We start from the raw sequence: 23626 nt of genomic DNA on the forward strand, positions 1-23626 counted from the left end.
ATATATCATCCCAATGCCTTCTCGCTTGAACCGTTTCTGCTGAGAAATCAGAGCTTATTCTTACTGGTTGCTTTTTGTAAGTAACTTTTTGTTTTTCCCATGCTGCTTTCAGGATTCTTTGTCTTTGATTTTGATGAGTTTGATGATGCTATGCCGTGGTGATTTTCTTTTGGGGTCTATCCTGTTTGGGGTTCATTGGACTTCCTAAATGGATATATTCTCGTCTTTCGTCATATCACGGAAGTTCTCCTCCAACAAATCTTGGACGATTTTCTCAGTGGTTTCATTTTTCTCTTCTTGCTCTGGAATTCCAGTGACATGTAAGTTATTCCTTTTAATGGTATCCTACGTGAAACTTAGGCTTTCTTCATTTTGTTTTGATCTTTTTCCTGATTGATCCTTTTGCAAAGAAGTGTTCAGCTATTTGTCTTCAATCTCATTAATTCTGTCTTCCATTGCATCAATTCTACTCCTTTGTCCTTTCAATGTGTTATCTATTTCTGATAATTTAGTATTAATCTTCTTGATTTCTATCTGTAGATTTAGAATCATTTCTAATTTTTCATTTATTGTGTCATTTTGTTCTTGTATTTTCCTCCATAATTCTTCTAGGGTTTTGTCTGTGTTTTCCTTGGTCTGTCTCCCGATCTTTGAAGATACCTAAATATAATTTTTTTGAATTCCTTAACAGAGAGTTCCAATGTTGCTGCTTCCTCGGGGATGTGTTCTCGGTCTATATCCTGCTCCCTTGTTTCTACCACTTTTATCTTGCTTCTTTGTGTGGACTGTGATGGTCTGTTGTCTCTGAGACATTGTGGTGGTGTTGTGTTTAGATCTCTGTTAACCTCTCATGGGTCCAGAATTATCTTCTGTATCTGTTAATTGATCCCCCTTGTCTTTGTTGAAGAGGGTCTGTGCAGTATTTCTGCCTATTCCTCCATCTTTCTCTATCTCTTCTGTTTCAAATTTTTTGTTGCCAAAATTTTTTTCCCAGTGTGGTGATCTTAAAAGCTTACAAACAACCATTTAAATGATGATGGATGAGTCTGTCCTTGTTAAGAGCACAGAAGAATGAAGAACACCAAAGACGCATGGACACATTAGTCCGTGGGACTATCAGACCATACAGACCTCAGCCTTTATGACCCTGAGAACAGAAGAACTAGATGGTGCCTGGCTACCACTGTCAACAACTCCGAAAGGGATCAGTGGATAGAGTGGAGAGCAATGTGGAAGAAAGCTCAAAATCATTAAAAAAAAAAAAAAAAAAAAGACCATGTTTACTGGTCTGATAGAGCCTGCTGAGACCCCCAAGACTGTGGCCCCTAGTTACCCTTTAGGTCTGAAACTGAACTCCTTTGTCTTCCAGTCAAACAATAGACAGGCAGACATTTATGTCAGGTAGATATACTCCTTGGAACAATCAATTGTAGGAGAACAGAAGAGCAGTTGTTTGCACATGGAGATAACTCGGTGGGCAGGAATGCATAGGAAACAAGGAGACAATGGAAGAGGTAAATAAAGGGAGGAAGTGGAAAGAGAGCCGTTACATTGTGGGGAATTGCAGTCAATGTCATGAAACAAAATGTATATGAACCGCTGTATGGAAAATGAATTCGCTTGGTAAACTGTCACCCAATTCACAATAAAAATTTTTTTTAAATACGTTGTTTTCCTAGTCTGTAGGTTCTCTTGGTGAAATTTTTTTGTGCACAAAAGTGTCTGATTTTTATGAGGTCCCGGTCATCTAGTTTGTCTTCTGATGTTTGTGCATTTTTAGTTATGTTTGATAGTATATTTATGGCCTGATCATGGCCACTAAATTTGTCCGTTTTTTTATTTGATAGTCTTTATGGCTTTAGGTTTTACATTCAGATCTTTGATCCATCTTTAGTTCCTTTCTGTATGTGGTGTTAGATAGTTAGATATGAGTCCTGTTTCATTTTTATGCAAATGGATACCTAGTTTTGCAAAAAAAAAAAAAAAAATCACTGCTGTCGAGTCAGCTCTGACTCATAGTGACCCCTCCTTGGGTTTCTGAGGCAGTGTCTCTACAGAAGTAGATTGCCTGGTCTTCTTCCAAGGAGTGGCTGGTGGGTTTGAACTAGGGTAGGCAGTCTAGTGCCTTAGGCACTATGCCATCAAAGCTCCTAGTTTTGCCAGCACCATTTTTAAAGAGAAATCATCCCCATTTAATGAGTTTTGACCCTTTGTAAAATAAAAGATCAGCTGTCCATAGGTGAATGGTTTTACTTCTGGGTTCTCAGTTCTCTTCATTGGTCTATGTGTCTGTCATTGTACCAGTACCAGGGTGTTTTAACTACCATGACTGTATAATAGGTTTTGAGATGACATCAGGGAATGTGAGGCCTCCTACTTCGTTCTTCTTTAGTAGTACTTACCTGAGTTCTCTTTCCTTTCCATATAAAGTTAGTTTTTCTATCTCTTAAAGAAAAATGATGGAATCTGAATCGGGATTGTATTATATCTATAGTTCACTTTGGGTAGTATTGTCATTTTCACATTAAGTCTTCTAATCCATGAGCATGGATTGTTGTTGTTGCTGTTATGTGCCGTTGAGTTGTCCCCAACTCATAGCGACCCCTCCTTGGGTTTCTGAGGCAGTTCACTATGGAAGTAGATTGCCCCATCTTCCTTCCAAGGAGTGGCTGGTGGGTTTGAACCACCAGCTTTCTGGTTAGTAGTCAAGTGCCTTAGGCACTATGCTACCAGAGCTCCCAATTGGAGTTCTGGTAGCATGGATTAGTCTTCCATTTATATAGGTCTCTTTTAGTTTCTTACAATAGTGTTTTGTAGTTTTCTTTGTATGGATCTTTTGTGTCTCTGGTTAGATTTATCCCTTAGTATTTCATCTTTTGTGTGGTTATTATAAATTGTAGTGCTTTCCTGATTTCCTTTACGGACTTCTCTTTGTTAGTGTGAAGGAATTTGACTGATTTAGTATGTTGGTCTTGTACCTTGCCGCTTTGCTGAAACTATCAATTAGTTCCAGTAATTTTTGTACTGAGTCTTTGGGATTTTTTTGTGTATAAGATCATAACATCAGCAAATAGAGACAGTTTTATTTCTTCTTAGCCAATTTGGATGCCTTTTTTTCATTTCCCCTTTTTGTCTTATTGCTCTGGCAAGGATTTCCAATACAATATTGAATAAGAATGCTGATAAAAGGCATCCTTATCTGGTACTCGGTTATAAGGGAAATACTTCAGTGTCTCACCATTGAAAATAATGTTGGCAGTTGTTATTAAGTGTGATCAAGTTGGCTCCAACTTACAGTGACTCGGTGTACAACAAAATGAAACGCTGCCTGGTCGTGCGCCATCCTCTCAATCCTTCCTATACTTGAGCCCATTGTTGTAGCCACTATGTCAATCCATTCTTTTTCATTGACCCTCTACAAGCATGTTATTCTTCTCCAGGGAATGGTCACTTCTAACAGTATGACCAGTGTAGGTGAGACAGAGTCTGGCCATTCTTGCTTCCAAAGATTATTGCATCTGCACTTCTTCCAGGATAGATTTATTTGTTCTTCTGGCAGTCCATGGTATCTTCAGTGATCTTCACCAACACCACAGTTCAAAAGCATCAACTCTTCTTTGGTCTTCCTCATTAGTTGTGCAGCTTTCACATGAATATGAGGCTATTGAAAATACCATGGCTTGAGTTAAAAAAAAAAAAAAAAAACCTCACTGCCATTGAGTCGATTCTGAATCATAGTGACCGTCTTTGGGTTTCCAAGGCTGTACATCTTTACGGGAGTAGATTGCCCAGTCTTCCTTTTACAGAGTGGCCGGTAGGTTTGAACTGCCAACCTTCTGGTTAGCAGTCAAATGCCTTAGGCATTATGCCACCAGCGGCTTGGGTTAGGCACACCTGAGTCTTCAGAGTGACATCTTAACTCTTCATCACTTTAATGAGGTCCTTTGCAACAGATTTGCCCAGTGCAGTATGTCATCTGATTTCTCGATTGATGCTTGTATGGGTGTTGTTTGTGGATCCAAGTAAAATGAAATCCATGACAACTTCAATCTTTTCTCCATTTATCGTGGTGTTGCTTATTGGTCCATTTGGGACTATTTTTTTCTTTATGTTGAAATGTAATCCATACTGAAGGCTGTAGTATTTGATCTTCATCAGTAACTGTTATAAGTTATCTTCACATTCAGCAATCAAGGTTGTGTCATCTGCATATCACAGGTTGTTAATGAGCCTTCCTTCAATCCTGATGCCACATTCTTCATGTAGTCTACCTTCTAAGATGATTTGTTCAGCATACAGATTGCGTAAGTACATTGAAAGGATACAACCCTGACACAGACCTGATTTTAAACCCTTGTTCTGTTCAAACGGCAGCTTCTTGGTCTATATACAAGTTCCTCATGAGCGCAATTAAATATTCTGGAATTTCTATGGTTTGCAGTGTTATCCATAATTTGTTATGATCCACACAGTCAATAAAACACAGTTTTACTTTCTGATATTCTTTGCTTTCAGACAAGATCCATCGGTCATCAGTAATGATATCCCTTGTTCCATGTCCTCTTTTGAATCCAGCTTGTATTTCTGGAAGTTTCCTGTCAATGTACTACTGCAACTGTTTTTGAATTATCTTTAGCAAAATTTTACTTGTGTGTGATATTAATGATATTGTTCAATAATTTCCACATTCTGTCAGATCACCTTTCTTTGAAAGGGCACAAATATCAGTCTCTTCTAGTCAGTTGACCAGGTAGAAATTTGTCTTCCAAATTTCTTGACATAAATGAGTAAGTGCATCCAGTGTTGCATCTGTGGATACCAGTCCACATCTCAGTGGGTATTCCATCAATTCCTGCAGCCTTGTTTTTCAACAGTTTGTTCAGTACAGCTTGGACTTCTTGCTTCACTACCATTGGTTCTTGATCATGTGACATCTCCTGAACTACTTGAACATCAACCAATTCTTCTTGGTACAGTGACTGTGTATTCCTTCCGCCTTCTTTTAATGCTTCCTGCCCATAGAACCCTTCAATATTTCAACTCGAAGCTTGAATTTTTTTCTTTGGTTCATTTAGCTTGAGAATTGCCAAGTGTTTTCCACCCTTTTATTTTTCTAACTCCAAGTCTTTGCACATTTCTTTGTAATACTTCACTTTGTCCTCTTGAGCCACCCTTTGAAATCTTCTATTCAGCTCTTTTATCTCATTTCTTCCATTTGCTTTAGCTACTCTCCAAGCAAAGTTTCTGTCTCTTCCAATATCCATTTTGGTCCTTTTCTTTCTTTGCTGTCTTTTTAATAACGTTTTACTTTGTTGTATGATGTTCTTGATGTTATCCCATAATTTGTCTGATTTTTGGCCATTGGTGTTGAATGCATCAAATCTGTTCTTCATATGGTTTCTAAATTTGGGTGGGATATAATCAAGGTCATATTTTGGCTCTCGTGGACTTGTTTTAATTTTCATCAGCTTCAACTTGAACTTGCATATGAGCAATTCCTGGTCTTATTTTGACTGAAGGTATTGAGCTTCTCCATTGCCTTTTTCTACAGGTGTAGTTTGATGTGATTCTTGTCTTTCTATCTGGCAAGGTCCACATATATACCCACTGTTTATGTTGAAAAAAAGGGTATTTGCAATGAATAAGTTGTTCATCTTGCAAAAGTCTATTATGCGATTTCCAGCATCATTTCTATCACCAAGGCCATATTTTCCAACTACTGTTGATTCTTTTTTGCATTCCAGGGGCCAGTAATTATCAATACATACAGATTACATGTTTGGTAAATTGCACACTGCAGAAGTTGGGAAAAATCTTCAGTTTACTTGTGTTTGGCTTTAGTAACTGGTGTGTAAATTTGAGTATTACTAGTATTAACTAGTCTTCCTTGTAGGCATATGGGTCTGGTCATATCACTAACAGCACTGTATTTCAGGATGGATCTTGAAACATTCTTTTTGACAGAGAATGCATGCCATTCCTCTTCAGTGTGTCATTCCCAGCATAATAGACGAGGTGATTGCCTGATTCAGAATGGCCAATACCAGTCCATTTCAGCTCACTAATGCTTATGATAACGATCTTTTTGCATTCCATTTCATTTTTAACAACTTTCAATTTTCCTAGATTTGTACTTAATACTTTCCATGTTTTCATTATTAATGGTTGTTTGCAGCTGTTTTTTCCCATTATGAGTCGTGCCCCATCAGCACATAAAGGTAAACAAGTATGAATTTATTACTTTCATTTTATTATGTGGGTTTTTTTTTTGTGTGTGATGTTGCTGATTTCTTTGTTCTATTTAATTTTCTTTGCTGGGCTCATTTTGTTTATGAATTTTTAAATTATTTCCTTTGTTGCTGTTGTTTTAGTAATTGCTATTTGTGCCTTTCCTCTTTTTCATTTTGATGAATCTAAGAAAACTAAACCCACTGCCATCGAGTCGATTCTGACTCATAGCAATCCCCGTTAGGTTTCCAAGACAGTAAATCTTTATGGAAGTAGATTGCCCAGTCTTCCTTCCACGGATTGGCTGATAGGTTTGAACCACCAGCCTTTTGGTTAGCAGTCAGATGCCTTAGCTACTGTGCCACCAGAGCTCCTTTTTGATGAATAGCCAGTTCCCTTAATTTCTGTTTACCTAGAAATGCCCTAATTTGCCATCATGTTTGAGTGACAGTTTTGCTAGATATATAATTCTTTGTTGGTGTTTATCTTGTAGGGTTTTATATATGTCATCGCATTGCCTTCTTCCCTATGTAGTTGTTGCTGAGAAATCAGAAGTTAGTCTTATTGTTTACGCTTTTGTAGGTCACTTTTTGTTTTTTTTGAGCTGCATTCCAGATTCTTTCTTTGTCTTTGGTTTTGAAAAATTTGATTATGTTATGTCTTTGTGATTTTCTTTTGGAGTCTATCCTGTCTAGGGTTTGTTGAACTTCTTGAATGCATACCATCATCATATTAGGGAAATTCTCTTACAACATATCTTCAACAATTTTCTCTATGATTTTTATCTTCCTTTTCCTGTTTTGGAATTCTAATCCCACATAAGTTATTCCACTTGTTAATGTCCCACATTAATCTTAGGCTTTCTTCTTCTTTTTTGAATTTTTTTCTTATTGTTCCCTTAACATAGTAGCATTGAGATTAGTCTTCAGTTTCACAAATTCTGTCTTCCATTGATTCAATTCTACTCCTTTGCCTTTCAACATGTTAATGTATTTCTGCAATCTTAATATTAATCTTTTGGATTTCTATTGCTGTTTTTGTACAGTTTGTAATTTTTAATTTATTTTATCAGTTTGTTCTTGTATTGTTTTCCTAAATTCTTCTAGAATTTTGTCTTTGTTTTCCTTGCTCTGTCTCTCAATCCATTGAAGATACCTATGTATAGTTCTTTGAATTCCTCACTAGGTAATTCCAGTGCAGCTTCTTCCTCGGAGTGATTTTTTTGGATCTGTATTCTCGTCCCTTTGTACTACTTTACTACTTTACCTCGGAAGGAAGGTTGGGCAATCCTACTTCCGTAGTGATACTGCCTCGGAAACCCAAGGAGGGGTCTCTATGAGTTGGGGCCGACTCGATAGCAAAACAGCAACAACTTTATCTTGCTTCTTTGTGTGGACTGGGATTGTCAGTAGTTTCTAAGACATTGTAGTGTTGTATTTATATTTAATTGATGATTGTATGTTGGTGAGATTCCCCTAGAATTTTTGTTTCTTGCTTTATTTTGCTTTGATATATCCAAGTGAGCAAGGCTGGTGTGCTACTCTATTTGCTACTTGGCAGTACTTAGTCTCTAACCAGTTGTCTCCTGCTGGGTACAATATAGGATGAAAACATGTTCACAGGTCTCTGTTTGTTGTTTTTGTAAAGGAGGTGAGGGTGGATTGTGCTGCTGGTATTGATCACTGTCTCTCACTGATCAATTGGTGCAGAAGCAGCTGGTGGCCCTTGCCCAGCGAGTGGAACTGCAGGAAGTAGGGATGTTGTTGGGTTGTGTTAGCACTGTTGCTTTCTTGTCACCAACCATGAGTGTGGGTGCCCATGTAGTCCTGGGCAAGCAGAGCCGATTGTCAGATTACTGCCCTACTTTAAATGCCAGTTGCAAATATTCAGAATGGCTGTGCCATCAGACCAATTGACAGTCTACAGCTCCATTTGTCTCTGTGTTCACTGTTTTCAAATCAGTTTTCTGATACTAGTTAATACTTAATGCACTTCTGTATCCTTCACTTTTGAAGCTCAGGGTTATCAGCTGTTATCTGTTTCAATTTGTTTCTAATTTCTTTATTGTAGAAGGTCTGGGTGGCTTGTCTTGCCTTTTGTGCCATCTTGCTGGAAGAGTATCAAAATATTTTGAGGGTTATACATGTCTGTCTCTCTTAAACTGGAGAAGTTTCACCCATCAAAAAATGTATCTGACCCTTGATCAACATGGGTTTGAACTATGCGGGTCCGTTTATATGTGGATTTTTTTTCAAGATAAAGATTTTGAAGAAATTCAAGAGCTAATATACACCATGCCGGAGGAATTAGCAGATAACTTGATGGAGATGCGTGCTTCCAAACCAATGGCAGATGATGAGGAAGAAAATATAATGCTGTGCCAGAAAACAAATTGACACAGTAGATAATCTAGCAGAAGGATTTCAGTTATTCAAGACTTCTTTTGACTCTTTTTCGACATGGATCCTATTATGATAATGGGCACTGACACTGATGCAAACAGTGGAAGAAAAATTGATACAGGATAGAAACATTTTTAAAGAAATGGAGAAGCAAAAAAGTCAGACAGAAATTAATGATTTATTTGTGTAAAGTTAATCTGAGTGTGCCTTCCCCTGCTGCCTCCCTCTGTACCTCTTCTGCGTCTGCCACTCCTGAGACAGCATGACCAACCGCTCCTCTTCCTCCTCCTCCTCCACCAGCTCAGTATTAAGGTGATGAGGAGGAAGACCTTTATGTTGATCTACTTCTCCTTAATGAATAGTAAATAATCATCATGCCACACTGTTAGTAAACTTATCTTTTGTGTACGTGTGTCAGTACCTTTATGTGAAAATATAATGACTGTATGGCAAGAATTGTGTTAATCATGTGTTTATGTTGTTGGTATGACTTCTGGTCTTCTGGACAACAGTAGGTTATCAGTAGTTAAGTTTTGGGGGCATCAAATTTCGACTAGGGGAGTCCACACCCATAGATTCACATGCTGCTTTGTTCAAGGGTTAACTGTATGTCAAAACTTAGAATCTTCATGATCATGTTTGTGCTGATATAGGCATTGCTTTGTGGAAAAAGCCCAGGACTAGGCAACAGTAGAGCTAAGTCCTCTAGTGGATTTTGTGAGCTGGCTTTGGCTATGGCAGTCCTCTGCTGCCGTTGCACTTCTTGTTCCTAACCTCAAAAAAAAAATTTCAGCCTTCCCACCTACCCCATTTAACCCAAAGATGACTAGAATGGGAGGGTCAGAAATGCTTGTGTTGATACGAATGCGTCTTTGAAGGAAATCAAGTAATGACTTGTGATGATGTACAAGTGTTTCCTTTTCAGATAGTAACCATTTCAAGGCCCAGGCTCTGAAGAATGCTGAAAATGCTTACCATATTCACCAAGCTCGGGTGAGTCTTAAGATAAAAAGCTAAACTTTAACTGGCCCTGAAAAAGCCCCACAACCTTTTACTTAGGTGGCCTTCCTTTAGTCTTAGTCATAGTTTCAATTAAAAGCACTAACCAAAGTGTGTACGTGTATGTGAGTTTGTGTAGGGTGGGACCTTACTTGTTTAAGCATTTGGAGTTTGTCAAATTGAGGCTCGGACAGTTTGCCTAATTTTTTTTGTCCTTTTGAGTCATCGTGTATAATATAGTATGAAATGCATCATGGCTGTTTAGTATTAAAGAGCATACTATTGATTATGAAGAGTTTCCTATCATGTTTTGAAAAGACTGCTAAGTTATTGCTTTCTTTCGCTTTAGTAGTAGCTTGCTCTCTGGTATTCATGATATAGTGATATTTAATGAAATTGGGAAACAAACTTTGCAGCTGGATTGAATTGAGTAGAGAAAACATAATTTACTGTCCTGCACAGAAGCCTTTATGTACCTTTGACAGGGTCCAAGTCAAGGATAGACACAAATACCTTCCCCCCAGAACTCCAACCAATTGAATCTTTAACAATTTCCTGGATTGAAGCGGTAAATGTTGTAATATAGATTAGTGTATATCCATCCAAAAATATTGCATTCTAATAGAATTACATTAATGAGTAATATGTTTTAATAGAATGTATTATATATGATATATTACATTACATTAGCATATTATATAATCAAGAAATTTTGTTCCAGTTCTTTTTCTTAACACAAGGTAGAGATGTTATCATTGAACATTTTATTTGCATTTAATCATTTTTCTCTTATATTTTCCTTCTGATTTTTAAAAATTTTCCAGACAAGATCATTTGATGAAGATGCAAAAGAAAGCCGAGCAGCTGCCCTACGGGCAGCAAACAAGTCTGGCACTGGGTTTGGGGAGAGTTACAGCCTGGCAAACCCATCAATTCGGGCTGGCGAAGACATTCCACAGCCCACCATTTTCAATGGCAAATTGAAAGGTTATCAGTTGAAGGGCATGAATTGGTTGGCTAATCTCTATGAACAGGTAAGTATCTGAACTGGTCGTATCCATTCTCTTCTTTTGGTTGTTAACTGTTTTCCTAAAGTCATTGGGTCAGTGTAATTATAAAATGAACATAAGATAGTGCTTTAAATTTCAGCCCCTTTTAAAAACTTACATTCTTTGATAAGAGACCGAAAGATGTCTATTTTTGTAACTTGAAGAATATTTCTATCGTGTGTGTAGTTTGTCTTAAGTGGTAGTGGTAAACCTGATTGTGTGCTTTTATGCTTGGGTTAGATTAGCTGAAGACTGCCCTTGGCCTTGTCATATATTATAGTTCACAGTTAAACCATGGAGCTGGCAAAAAGGGATCATAATAGCAGTGGCTACTCCTTGGAAGGAAGGTGGGGCAATCTACTCCCATAGTGATACTGCCTCAGAAACCCAAGGAGGGATAGCTATGAGTCGGGTCCAAATGAACAGCACATAACAACAACATAGCAGTGGCTAATAATGCTGAGGCTAGGTATTGCTAGTCCCTTTTGTTTGAACAAACCTGTTACCTTGGTTGATTCTGTTGGCAGTGGGGTGGTCACAGTGATGGAATGCAGAAGGTATTAATGAATGTTTTTTTTCCTAGGGTATTAATGGCATTCTTGCTGATGAAATGGGCCTTGGTAAAACAGTACAAAGCATTGCCCTCCTGGCCCATCTGGCTGAGGTGGGTAGATGCAATTTCTCCTTCTCCTCTCTCTAGATCCTAGATCCATTTTCTATAAATATTAGTATACTTGCTTTATTATTCAACAGATGATTTATAAGTCATCTGCTTAGAAAGCACTGAGCAAGGCTCTGTAGCATACCAAGACAATAGGATTACTTGTTGTCCCTAAAGCCTTTACAAGAGAGCAGTATGGTGTAACACTTTGGTTTTTGACAAGGCAAGGGTAGTATTTGAGTATGTGTGGTTTGAACCCTTTTCCCTCATTGAGAACCAGTACAAGGGCACTATGGTCATCAGAAGACCTGGCTCCACATCTCAGCTTCATCCTTATTAGCAATGTAAACTTGAGCAACTCATGTAACTTCTTTATAACTCTCTGTAGCTTCATTTGCTCTTCTATAAGGTGTTAGTGATATCTACTGTATAGGTAGATGTGATAGATAATGTGAGAATTAAATGAGAAATAATGTATAAAAGCACTTTGAAAAAAGCAAAAGCTCTGTACCAATTAAATAGTAAAATCATAATGATAGGCATAGGAGAAAGTAGCACATGTAAGTCAATATATCATAATTACTTGGCAAATGATAAAAATTAGGATCTAAAAGAGGTCGGAGAAGGGAGAAACTGCTTTATAGTTTTTCTTAAGGTGTGTGTAAGCAACTTTGTTGGCTATGTTATTATCATAGACTGTTACAAGATGTGAAAATGTCCTTTGCTTTAATATTTCCTATTCTTAAATTGCTTTTTGTCATTAATAATTTTAAATTAAGTATTTTCTGTTTTCCTGCAGTTGGCTGACCCATTTTTTTTTATTGCAGAGAGAGAACATTTGGGGACCTTTCCTAATAATTTCACCTGCTTCTACGCTTAACAATTGGCATCAGGAATTTACTAGATTTGTTCCTAAATTTAAGGTAAAAAATAAATCCAAAAAAAAAAATCTGTTGCTCTTTAAAATAAACTTCTTGATTCTTCCTTTGCTACCTTATTGATTTATTTAATTGCTTATTTAGTTTTAAATGTCTTATGCTGTTTCCAAAGTACTTTGCATACATTCCCTATAAAAGTTACTGATAGGAGCAATAGGAGAGCATAGTATATTTTTATATTCCATAAATAGAAAAGCTACAGTCCAATTTGAGTGACTTGCTGCCTTAGGCTATATGAATCGATGTTCCTGGTATTATTGTCATAGGAGACAGATTGACACAGTGCCTGCAATGACTGGGTCAAGCATAGCCATGATTGTGAAGATGGCGCAGAACTAGGCAATGTTTTGTTCTGTTGTACATATGGTGGTTATGAGTCAGAATCAACTCAATGGCACCTAACAACAACATCTTGCTGATTTAATGTAGATTTTGGCAAAACATATATCAGTTCAAGTATCTTCTAAATTTATGGCATTATTCCTCCCCTTTCCTCCAATATATTCATAAATGATCCATTTTCTTGATTCCTCAAAGCCAGATCTTTAGTCTGTGTCCAGGTTATAATGTCTAGGTAGATAATGTGAAAGTTGATTTAACTAATTCAGAGAAAAAGAGGTAGGAGATGATCAGTAGGGTAGTATGTTGCATCAAGTTGAGAAAGGCATGGTGTCAAAGGGGCAAGGAGGTGGCATCTTCTGATCTCTAACTACACAAGAGGAAGGTAGAATCACCATCTGCAGCCCAAGGTCTGGTGCTGTGAGACCAGACATGCTGCCATCCTCCAGCGCTCTTACTAACATTGTCACCAGCCATTCCTCCCGTGGCACCCACCACCTTTCTGCTGGGTTCAGTAATTCGCTACAGTGGCCACACAGAACTCACAGATTATGGGATTTATGAAGGAAGCAACAGACTATAATTAAATTTCAGGAACTCACTCAGTCTTTCCCAGCCAGCTGTCTCTCTCAGCAGGGCATGTTTCTTGCCTCTCTCTCTCAGTAGCGTGTCTCTCTCATGTCTCTCAGCAGTGTTTGTTTCTCGCGTCTCTGTCTCTCAGCAGCATGTGCCTCTCACATCTCTCTCAGCAAGTGCATTTCTCTCAGCAGAGCGTCTCTCAGTTGGGAGTGAGAAATTCCCTCCTCCTACCTCTAGGAAGGCTCCTTTTTGAGCCTGGCAGGGTGGCCTAAACCAACCAGTCCCAACATCAGAATTCTAAACACCTGAGAGAGAGTGAACTTCCGAGAAAATTACTTCATTCTGCTCCATCAGAAATATGGTGGATAACTTTAACAATCAGGTACTAAAATGCTCACGGCAAAGTGGGAATTACCAAGACTGTGGCTAGAAAAGCCATACCATGTTATTTACTGCACTGTTCATGGACAAGATTTGAACAGAGATTTATTATGGAAAATTATGTTGTTGTTATGTTGTTAAGTGCCGTAGAGTCGTTTCCGACTCATAGCGACCCCATGCACAGCAGAATGAAACACTGCCCGATCCCGTGCCAGCCCCACAATCCCTGCTATACTTGAGCCCATCATTGCAGCCACCGTGTCAATCCATCTCGTTGAAGGCCTCCCCCTCTTTCGTCGACCCTCCACCCTACCAAGCATGACATCCTTCTCCAGGGAATGGTCCCTTCTTACAACATGACCAAAATAGGTGAGACGAAGTCTGGCCATTCTTGCTTCCAAGGAGCATTCTGGCTGCACTTCCTCCAGGACAGATCTGTTAGTTCTTTTAGCAGTCCATGGTACTTTCAGCATTCTTCGCCAGCACCACAACTCAAAAGCATCAACTCTTCTTCGGTCTTCCTTATTCATTGTCCAGCTCTCACATGCATACGAGGCGATTGGAAATATCATGGCTTGTGTCAGGCACACCTTAGTCCTCAAGGAGGTATCCTTCCTTGCTCCTCAGCACTTGAAACAGTTCCTTCGCAGTTGACTTTCCCAATGCTACACGTCGTATGGAAAATTATAGAGATATAAAAAAGAATGAGTGGGATTTATTAAATTGTTTGCAAATAAAAAGGGAAATGAGTTACATACATGTTATAGTGATAATGAAGTTTCATGGTAAGTAGTCTTTTATGGAGGTTATGTATCATAAGGAGTATTTATGGGGATTTTGTTGACATAATGTCTGTGATTTAGATTCTCCATAACAGTTTTAGATAGGTTCCATGTAGTTTAAGTAGTTTAAAGGATGCTGAGTGTGTGTGTGTATGTGTGTATAAGGAAAGTCTTTTCCTGGCTTTTGCTTTGTAGGGAGTGTGAGTATCTGGGATGACCTAGTCTGGGGGCACCTTTATGACTATGGTTCCACCTGTGTGGCTAACTTGCAAATTTAGAAAATGTTTACAAGGCACATTAGGTCTGTAGCTTTTACAGATTCACGAGCTTGACTGACTTATTTTCCACTTCTGAGAAGATCAGGTCATTCTATGACAGTTTTTTGTATATATTCTCTTGACCTTTTGGCCATATGGAATATGGAGATCATTATCTTTTTTTCTTATCTTTTTCTTTTTTTCTCTCTTATTCATGTAATGTTCAGTACATGTTGAACAATCAGGAAATTGAGAATACAGTCTTGAAAATTTTCACTAAACTGCTCAAGTTTTCTCCACTGGCCAATAGATGGCATTGTGATACAACTTAGGTCATTGATAACCTCTCCTTTAACTTTGTACCTAAGCCTAAAATTGAGTGTTCATTTGCATATTGAACTTCATTTTGGTACTTTAGTTTTGGGGGGAGTCAATAAACTGTGGCCCATGGGTCAGTCAGTGCTGGCAGACACTGTTTTTTCAGTTTCTCAGCTATGAGGTTTTTTTTCCTTCATAATATTTTACAGAGTTTTTGGTGGAAGTTTATTCAACAAGTTAGATTCCTAATTGACAATTTCCACATAAATTATTCATTGACAGTAGTTACATTTGTCACAATGTGTCAACATCCTCTTTAATGGTGTTCAGTTTGTTACCATTCCGGTACTCTAGTCCCCCTCCCTTCCCCCCCCAACCACCTTTTTTAAAAAAAATTATTACTGACTTTTTGGTTTCATACTGATGTTTTTTAAGTAGGGCACCAATTTTAAGGGTAATATCCTTTATTTTGTGTGCCACTCTTTCATGAAATGGTGATCTCAAGGGATAGGCTTCGTTCTGGGTTTAAGGAGTATCTCAGGGCAGCAGTCTCAGGGAGACCTCTTTTCTCTACTCTTGCAGTTTGTCTGAAAATATAAATTTATTTATTTATTTATCTATCTATTTATTTATATGTAATTCTTTTATAATAAGAATTTGAGTTTTCTGTATTTTTCTCCAATTCTAACCAGGACCAACTGTTGACCCTGCTCAAAACAGGCTGTGGTAGTAGGTGGGCACCATTTAGTTGTTCTGGTCTCCAGCTAGCAGGGTATATGAGGTTGTGGCTCCTGTAGACATTTTCTCTTCTGTGTTTATGAATTTCTTCATTTCTTTCCTGTCCATTTTTGGCTTTTTTTAATATATTGAGGCTGTGAGATGTATATGGATTTGAAATGATTTTATCTTCCTGGTGTATTGAACTTTTTTAGTAATAGGAAATTGCCCTGTGTAAGACTTTGCCTTAAATTCCATATTCTCTGATAATAAATATAGGAGTTTTCTTTCAGTTAGCTTTTATATGGTATATTTTTCTTCCTTTTACTTTAATTCTTTTTCTGTTACTTTTTTTTAAAAAATGAGATTTTCCTGTATTTTAGAAATTTTAGCTGAATTCTCAAAGTTGAAAACACTGTATATTACATTATCCTCTGTTCTAAGAGAAGTAGTAGATATATCGATACTGGACTTAGTAAAACAGCAAAACCCCGCCACCACTCCAGGCTATACTGAATTATCTTCAGATTGTTAAAGGAGAGTGATGAAGTTAGAGAGTTGCTGTTGTGATGGAAAGTGCTGCAGCATCCTCTACTCACGCCCAGGCCAAGTGATGGGGGTGGTTCCAGAGAAGCTCCGGGACAGCAGCCTTCTTCAGGTTGGATGCTCATGATGCTGCAGACACTGGCAGCTCACTGAAGAGCTCTGGAACAGAGCATGGTGAGAGTTCTCAGAGAGGCAGACAGTGTCCCCTTGAGTTTGAAACAGTGCTGGAGACATCTCTGGGTGGAAGGCTGACAGGAGCAGAGAAGGGGAGGAGGGAGGCAGCAATGAGAGCCATCTGTACCTCTAGAACTTACTGTTTGTAGGAGCTGTTAGAATGACATGGCACAAATGGACTCCATTGAAGGAATCCACACACTGCCCAAGAAGAACAAGGGGAGCTAGCAATAGAGGCTGAGGGGTGGGGTTGGGGACAGTGTAAGAGAGGGGTCATAGGAGGTAAGATGGAGAGTACATCATTCACTCAGGCAGTGGTGCAGGGCTGTGGTCCGTATTGGGGGTGGGGCTCCATAGAACCCCTAAATGGGCTCCATGGAAGAGCATGTCCTAACAGTGGGCACTGAAGCCTCACAGGCAAATGCTAAGGAAAAAAAAACATAGTGGCAGCAATGATGTAAGATCAAGAGCAAAAAATAAAAAAGATTACCCTTCCTGCACTGCAGGTCCCTGGGCTCAGGGTCAGGTCAGAGCTGGAGGGAAAAGAGACACTGATGAGAATCATCTAGTCTTACTTTTAAAATGTACTTCTTTACCTTTTATTTGAAATATTTGTGCTTACTTTTAATGTGATTGTTGATGGGTTTAAAATATACTGCTTTGTTGTTTGATTTCTACTTATTTCACTTGTTCAGTTTTCCTTTTTCTCTTCTTTATGTTCTTTTGGATTGGGTGTGTCTTAGTATTCCACTCCTCCTTTTAGCTTGTTAGTTATATATTCTTTTACTGTTCTTCAGTTGACAACCCTGTAGATTATAACATATACTGATCCTTCTTCCCAACATTGTTAGGTGCATAGTACATTTTGACTACATCACCCTCCTGTGGACTGCATACTATTGTTTGTGGGTATTTTAAAATATTTTAAACCTCATGAGACATTATTATTATTAGCATTTACTTACATTAGTCACATATTCACCATTTCCATTGATTGTCATTCCATTCTGCATATTTGAGGTTCCATGTGGGATTGTTATCCTTTTGCTCAGAAAACATCTGTTTGTATTTCCTGCAGTATGAGTGTGCTGGTGATGAGCTTTCTAGATTTTTATTACAGAATATCTTTATCTCACCTGCCTTTCCAAAAGATGTTTTTGCTGGGTATAGAATTATAAGTTGACAGTTTCAAAACTAAATGTTACACTTACTGTTCCCTTCTTTGCAAGGTATATTAGTGAGCTGCTCCAGAATTTATTGGCTTAATGTAATATTCATTATCTTCGTTTCTGTGGGTTAGGAATTGAGGAAAAGCCTAGCTAACTGGTCCTGATTCAGAGTCTCTTGAGGTTGCATTTAGGATGTCAGCAAGGGCTGCTGTCCTCTGAAGACTTTACTGGGGTTGGAGGATCTGCTTCCAAGATGAACCTGTGTATTGGCAGGTTCCTCACCACATGGTCCTCTCCACAGACTGGTTGAGTGTCCTCATAACATCTAAGAGAGAGAGGGCAAGTGAGGAGGAAGTGGTGGTGCCTTTTACGACCTTGTCTCTAAAGTCACATCACTTCCACTTTGCCAGAATCTCTTCTCCTTAAAGTACAGTTTTTGTTGTTGTTGTTGTTTTTTAATAGTGATTTGGGTGAAAATTTGCAGAGCAAATTTACTTTCCATACAGTAGTTCACATACACTTTGTCTCATGACATTAACTACAATTTACCCCAATGCAACAGCTCCCCTCCCACTTCCTCCTGATAGTTACCTCTTCCTTGTGTCCATCCCTCCATGCACTCCTGCCCCCTGAGCTGTCTCCCTGTACATAAACAACCCTTCTTTCTCTTGTGATCGTTCTCTCCGAGGAGTATATCTACCTCAGGTAAATGTTCAAATCATATGGCTGTCTTTTGTTTGGCTGGAAGCTACAGGTGTAGGTTCAATTCAGACCTGAAGGGCAGCTAGGGGCCATAGTCTCAGTGGTTCCACCAGGCTCTATCAGATCAGCAAACCTGGTGCCCCTCCTTCCCCCCCAAATGATTTTGAGTTTTGTTCCACATTGTTCTCCCGCTCTATCCAGGATCTCCTACATAGATTCTCCTCCGAGTGGTTGACAGTGATAGCCGGGCAACATCTAGTTCTTCTGGTTTCATAGTCATATAGGCTGCGGATCACATAGTGTACCACTTGCTAGGACTAATTGTTTCCATGAATCTTTGGTTTTCTTCTTTCTTCTTTGCTCTGGATGAGGAGAGACCCATCGTTGCATCTAGCTGGCTGTTTGCAAGCTTTTAAGATCCCAGTTACTACTCGCCAAAGTAGGAGGTGGAAGGAACAATGTTTTGTGTAGGATGTTATGCAAAATGAGCTTGATGTCCCTGGCTACTGTGGTCCTGAGCCCACTGGTTCAACTACTCGGTCCCTCTGGATAGCTGGCTATGACCAAGAAGTGACTACAATCTTGTCCCTTGTCAGTTCTCTATACACCTGGGAATTCTTACAGATCATACAAATACACTTATAGGACCATTATCTGCCAACCCTATACATGGTCTTGGGTACACTCCCCTCTTCATAGACATACCTAATAGTTCAGTCTGTCCACCCATCTATCCATCCTTATAGCCATGTTTGCCTTCACTGACAACACAGTACTGTATGTGCAAAAGGGTTCATCTTTGTTGTCTGTATCTCCCATGTGCCTCTCTATGTCTTTCTCTTCCTCAGTGCCACCATGAAGTACAGTTTTTGTTCTGTAGGTCCTGTGTCTCTTACAAAACTCTACTCAGTTTCTTAGACTCTGAACTAGAACTTTTGAAATGGACAGACATCTTCAGGGGAAAAGTACTAAATGGATCTCACTTGGTATCCTTTTCTGAAACTTGGCTTCCTCATTCTTCACTGAATAGTTCTCTGATGCATTTAAGCAGGTTAGAGTTTTATGTGCGTGTGCATATATTGTTGTTTGGTGAAACCACCTAGACTACCTTTGGCAAGAGGACTTGCTATATTTATAATTTGCTTTTTTTAATATCCTTTTTTTTAATTGTTCGATTCCCTTTCTAAAAATAATTGTGAATAATATGTTTGTGGTGATACTTTTAATATTATTAGTAGAATGTAATCTTTGTATTGGCTTTTTCCCCCTAGGTGCTTCCATATTGGGGAAATCCTCATGATAGAAAAGTCATCAGGAGATTCTGGAGTCAGGTACCTTTGAGCTTACATGCATAAGCATATGTGCAACTACTGTTTCTCCAGTGACTTGAATAATTTCTAACAAAATATTGTTATATATTATATTTTTCTGGACACTGAGCAAGAGTACTTTTCTTTTTTTTTCCTTTTGATAATATGTTTTTCTGTTACTGGCAGTCAGCTGAACTAGAAGTCCAAGATAAGTTTCTTTAATAAGCTAAGGACTGATTTTTAGCATAGTCTCTGATTAAGATGACTAACGTAAGAACAGTTATGGTTCACTTCAATGCACATCTTCCTGCCATGTGGGAGAAACAACATTTTAAGAGTTATCTTAAATTTGGCTTGAGAAAATATAGCCCATAACTCATTGTTTTATTATAAATTGTTAGTTTTTTTTGTTTGTTTTTCACCCTTTACCTTTTATATTTACAGAAAACTCTCTACACTCAGGATGCCCCCTTTCACGTGGTTATCACCAGCTACCAGCTGGTGGTACAGGATGTGAAGTATTTCCAGCGGGTCAAGTGGCAGTACATGGTCCTGGATGAGGCCCAGGCACTCAAGAGTAGTTCCAGGTAACATGAGTAGTATTCGTAACCAAACTTCATAAACTGGGGTCAAAAAACATCATGTATTAAGATCAGGGAGGTTTCAGAATATGCCCTAACAATAATCTCTGCATAGCCATGTACTAGACCAGAAGGCAAAAAAGTCCCTTTTGCATTTTTCTTGGGACATATGGATATTGATTAAAATACAAAGATTTTTCTTGACGTCCACGTCCCTACTCAGTAATTATAACTCAGTAATTATAATTTTGACCCAACTTTTTTCTTCTAGGAAAATTTCTAAAAATGAAGAGGTCTCTGCCCTGTCTTTGAGAGATTATGTCTTTGATAGTAGATCCAAGCAAGAAGTAGAAAGTTACATTATTTGGATTGGACATTCTTTCTGTTTTATGTGGGTTTTATTCCCTGGATAATTGTTTGACCTCCAAGAATCTTTTAATTAGAGGATATAATTTTTAATAAAGTGTGCTTAGAATATTCTAATATGTTTAAGGTCCAATTGAATAATAAATGAGGTCATGGCTATAAAAAGAAAATCCTCATTTTAATGTTTTTTTTTTTTTTTTTGCTCTTGACCAGCTCATAGTCCTTTCTTAGAGGTTAATGTTCAGTAGCAAGAAGGTATTTTCTAGAAAACTTTGCATCTTCTGAAGAGCATTACCCATGTTGTACTCTTTTCAAAGAGGACATGTCTGTGGCCAGAAGCAATAAAGGCTCATATTTTCTTCTCATACCCTTCCCCCTTCCTCCACTGATAAATTTGGCAATACACAGATTAATAATTTTAAAGCTTAATACTACAGATAACTAGATTCTACTTAAATGGCTGATGTCAACCAAGCTGACCAAAGATAGTGGAAGACTTAATCAAGCCAGAAAGGATTCCATTCTATTTGAGTGGTATTGTTTTTCTAAATCCTACTACCATATTTTCAATATGTTGTTGTTATTTACTTGCCCTTGAGTTGATTCTCACTGAGGGTTACTCTATGTTTTCAGTATAGAAGAGTCAAATCCTCCTCAGTTTCCTGTCCTGAGCCTTGTTTGAATAATATCTTCCAATTGTGTATATGGTGAAGTCCTTGATTCTAAGTCATTTAACAATAACTACCATCAGAAAACCCAGCCACTCCTCGGAAGGAAGGTTGGGCAATCCTACTTCCGTAGTGATACTGCCTCAGAAACCCAAGGAGGGGTCGCTATGAGTCGGGGCCGACTCGACGGCAAATAAGAACAACAACCATCAGAAAATATGTGTAATTTTTAATACGTTTTATAGAAATATAATTTATGTCCAGTGAAAGACACAAAACTAAAGTGACATAGGTCAATGCTTTTTTTTTTTTTTTTTTTTTGCAGTGTTCCCTCCTCACCCCTCCCGCCCTTGGCAACCAACAAAGAAAGTTTCCCTCCATATATAACCTTTCCTTGACCCTGAACAGCAACAAACTGATATTATATCTGTCCTTCTGTGATTGATTTAGTTCACTCAGCATAACGTCCTCCAAGTTCATCTGTATTATGCAGTGTTTTGCAGACTCTACATTATTCTTCAGTGCTGCATAGCATTCCATTATGTGTATGTACCATAATTTGGTCATCCACTCTTCTGCTATAAATCTTAGAGATAAGTCACTTGCCAGATACGTAATTATCGGCAAATATGAAAATGTTGCTGTCATTTTTGTTACGTGCTTTTTCGTAGTGTCAATTTCTTTGTTCCATATAATTTTCTATGCTGAGTTCATTTTTTTGTGAATCATGTTATCACTTCCTACATTGCTGTTGTTTTAGTACTTGCTGAATATTTATGCTGGTCCACTTTTTTGATGTGAAGGTTTATCATTTTTCTTTGAGGTTACCCTGTGATTTATAGTTTCTTCCCAAGTTTAGAACAGTCCATTCTATCTTGTAGTTGTCTTGACTTCCTACCATCTAAAAGTTCTGTAACGACACAGTTTTTTCCCTCATTTTGGCTTGTAGTTGTCCTCATTTGCCAATTGATGTCTCTGGTTCCCTGTTTTCGATCTTGTAGGCTTATTTACTTTTTTTTCTTTTTATTGTGATTTGGGTGAAAATTTACACAGCAAATACAGCAATTCTTATACACTTTGTCTCATGACATTGATCACAATTTACCACAAGGCAACATCTCTTCTCCTACTTCCTCCCGATAGTTACCTCTTCCCTGTGTCCATCCCTCCGTGCACTCCTGCCCCCTGAGCTGTCTCCCTGTGCATAAGCAGCCCTTCTTTCTCCCATGCTTGTTCTCTCCAAGGAGTGTATCTACATCAGGTAAATGTTCAGCTCATATGCCTGTCTATTGTTTGGCTGGAAGCCACAGGTGTGCGTTGAATTCCACAGCTGAAGGGCAGCTAGAGGCCATAGTCTCAGTGGTTCCACCAGGCTCTATTGGGCCGGTAAACCTGGTCTCCCCTCCTTTTTTTTTTCCCCAAATGATTTTCAGTTTTGTTCCACATTGTTCTCCGTATCTCTTCAGGATCTCCTGCATAGATCCTCTTCCAAGTGGTTAACAGTAGTAGCCGGGCACCGTCTACTTCCTCTGGTCTCATAGTCGTATAGTCTGCAGATCGGATGGTGTACCAGTCGCTAGGACTAATTGCTTCCATGGATATTTGGTTTTCCTCATTCTTCTTTGCTCTGGACGAGGCGAGACCCATCGTTGCATCTAGATGGCAGCTTGCTAGCTTTTAAGATCCCAGTCGCTACTTGCCACAGTAGGAGGTGGAACAGTGTTTTGTGCAGTATGTTATGCCAATTGAGCTTGATGGCCTCTGTGACTATGGTCCTGAGCCCACAGGTTCAACTACTCAGTCCTTCTGGGTAAGTGGCTGTGACTGAGCAGTAACTACAATCTTTCCATTTGTCAGCTCCACTATACACGTGGGAATTCAGATCCTACACATAAAGTTATAGGACCATTGTCTGCCAACCCTATACATGTTTTTGGGTACACTCCCCACTTCATAGACATACCTAATAGTTCTTCAGCCTGACCACCCATCTATCCACCCATATACCTGTGTTTGCCTTCACTGACCATGCTGTACTGTATGTGCAAAAGGGTTCATCTTTGTTGTCTGTACTTCCCATGTACCTCTGTATGTCTTTATCTTCCTCAGTGCCACTATATTGATTACTCACATTTGGTACATTGCCCTTCTCTTCATTCAAATCAAAACTTAACTCTATCTATCTAACATTATTCCCTCCCCCCCATCCCTGATAACTAACAAAGAAAATGTCCTTCTATAGATAAGTGATTCCTTGACTTTTACAATAATGGACTAATACAATATTTGTCCTTTTGTGATTGACTTATTTTAGTCAGCATAATGTCCTCCAAGTTCATCCATGTTGTGCAGTGTTTTGCAGATGCTACATTATTCTTTAGTGTTGCATAGTATTCCATTGTGTGTATGTACCATAGTTTGGTTATCCATTCCTCAGCTGATGGACATCTAGGTTGTTTC

General features: G+C 38.6%; 1 protein-coding gene across 1 annotated transcript in view; it reads left to right on the forward strand.

The window, feature by feature from the left end:
- Window positions 1-23626, forward strand: part of INO80 (INO80 complex ATPase subunit) — a 160842-nt gene that overhangs the window by 30260 nt on the left and 106956 nt on the right. Inside the window, exons 10-15 of the mRNA XM_007940429.2 lie at window positions 9556-9623; window positions 10454-10663; window positions 11262-11342; window positions 12167-12262; window positions 19513-19572; window positions 19996-20138. Coding sequence (XP_007938620.1) covers window positions 9556-9623; window positions 10454-10663; window positions 11262-11342; window positions 12167-12262; window positions 19513-19572; window positions 19996-20138 — 658 coding nt within the window. The remainder of the gene's footprint in view (window positions 1-9555; window positions 9624-10453; window positions 10664-11261; window positions 11343-12166; window positions 12263-19512; window positions 19573-19995; window positions 20139-23626) is intronic.

The sequence above is a fragment of the Orycteropus afer genome, unplaced genomic scaffold (genome assembly GCF_000298275.1).
Source record: "Orycteropus afer afer isolate SDZICR_OR568_19922 unplaced genomic scaffold, OryAfe1.0 scaffold00068, whole genome shotgun sequence".
Classification (NCBI taxonomy): domain Eukaryota; kingdom Metazoa; phylum Chordata; class Mammalia; order Tubulidentata; family Orycteropodidae; genus Orycteropus; species Orycteropus afer.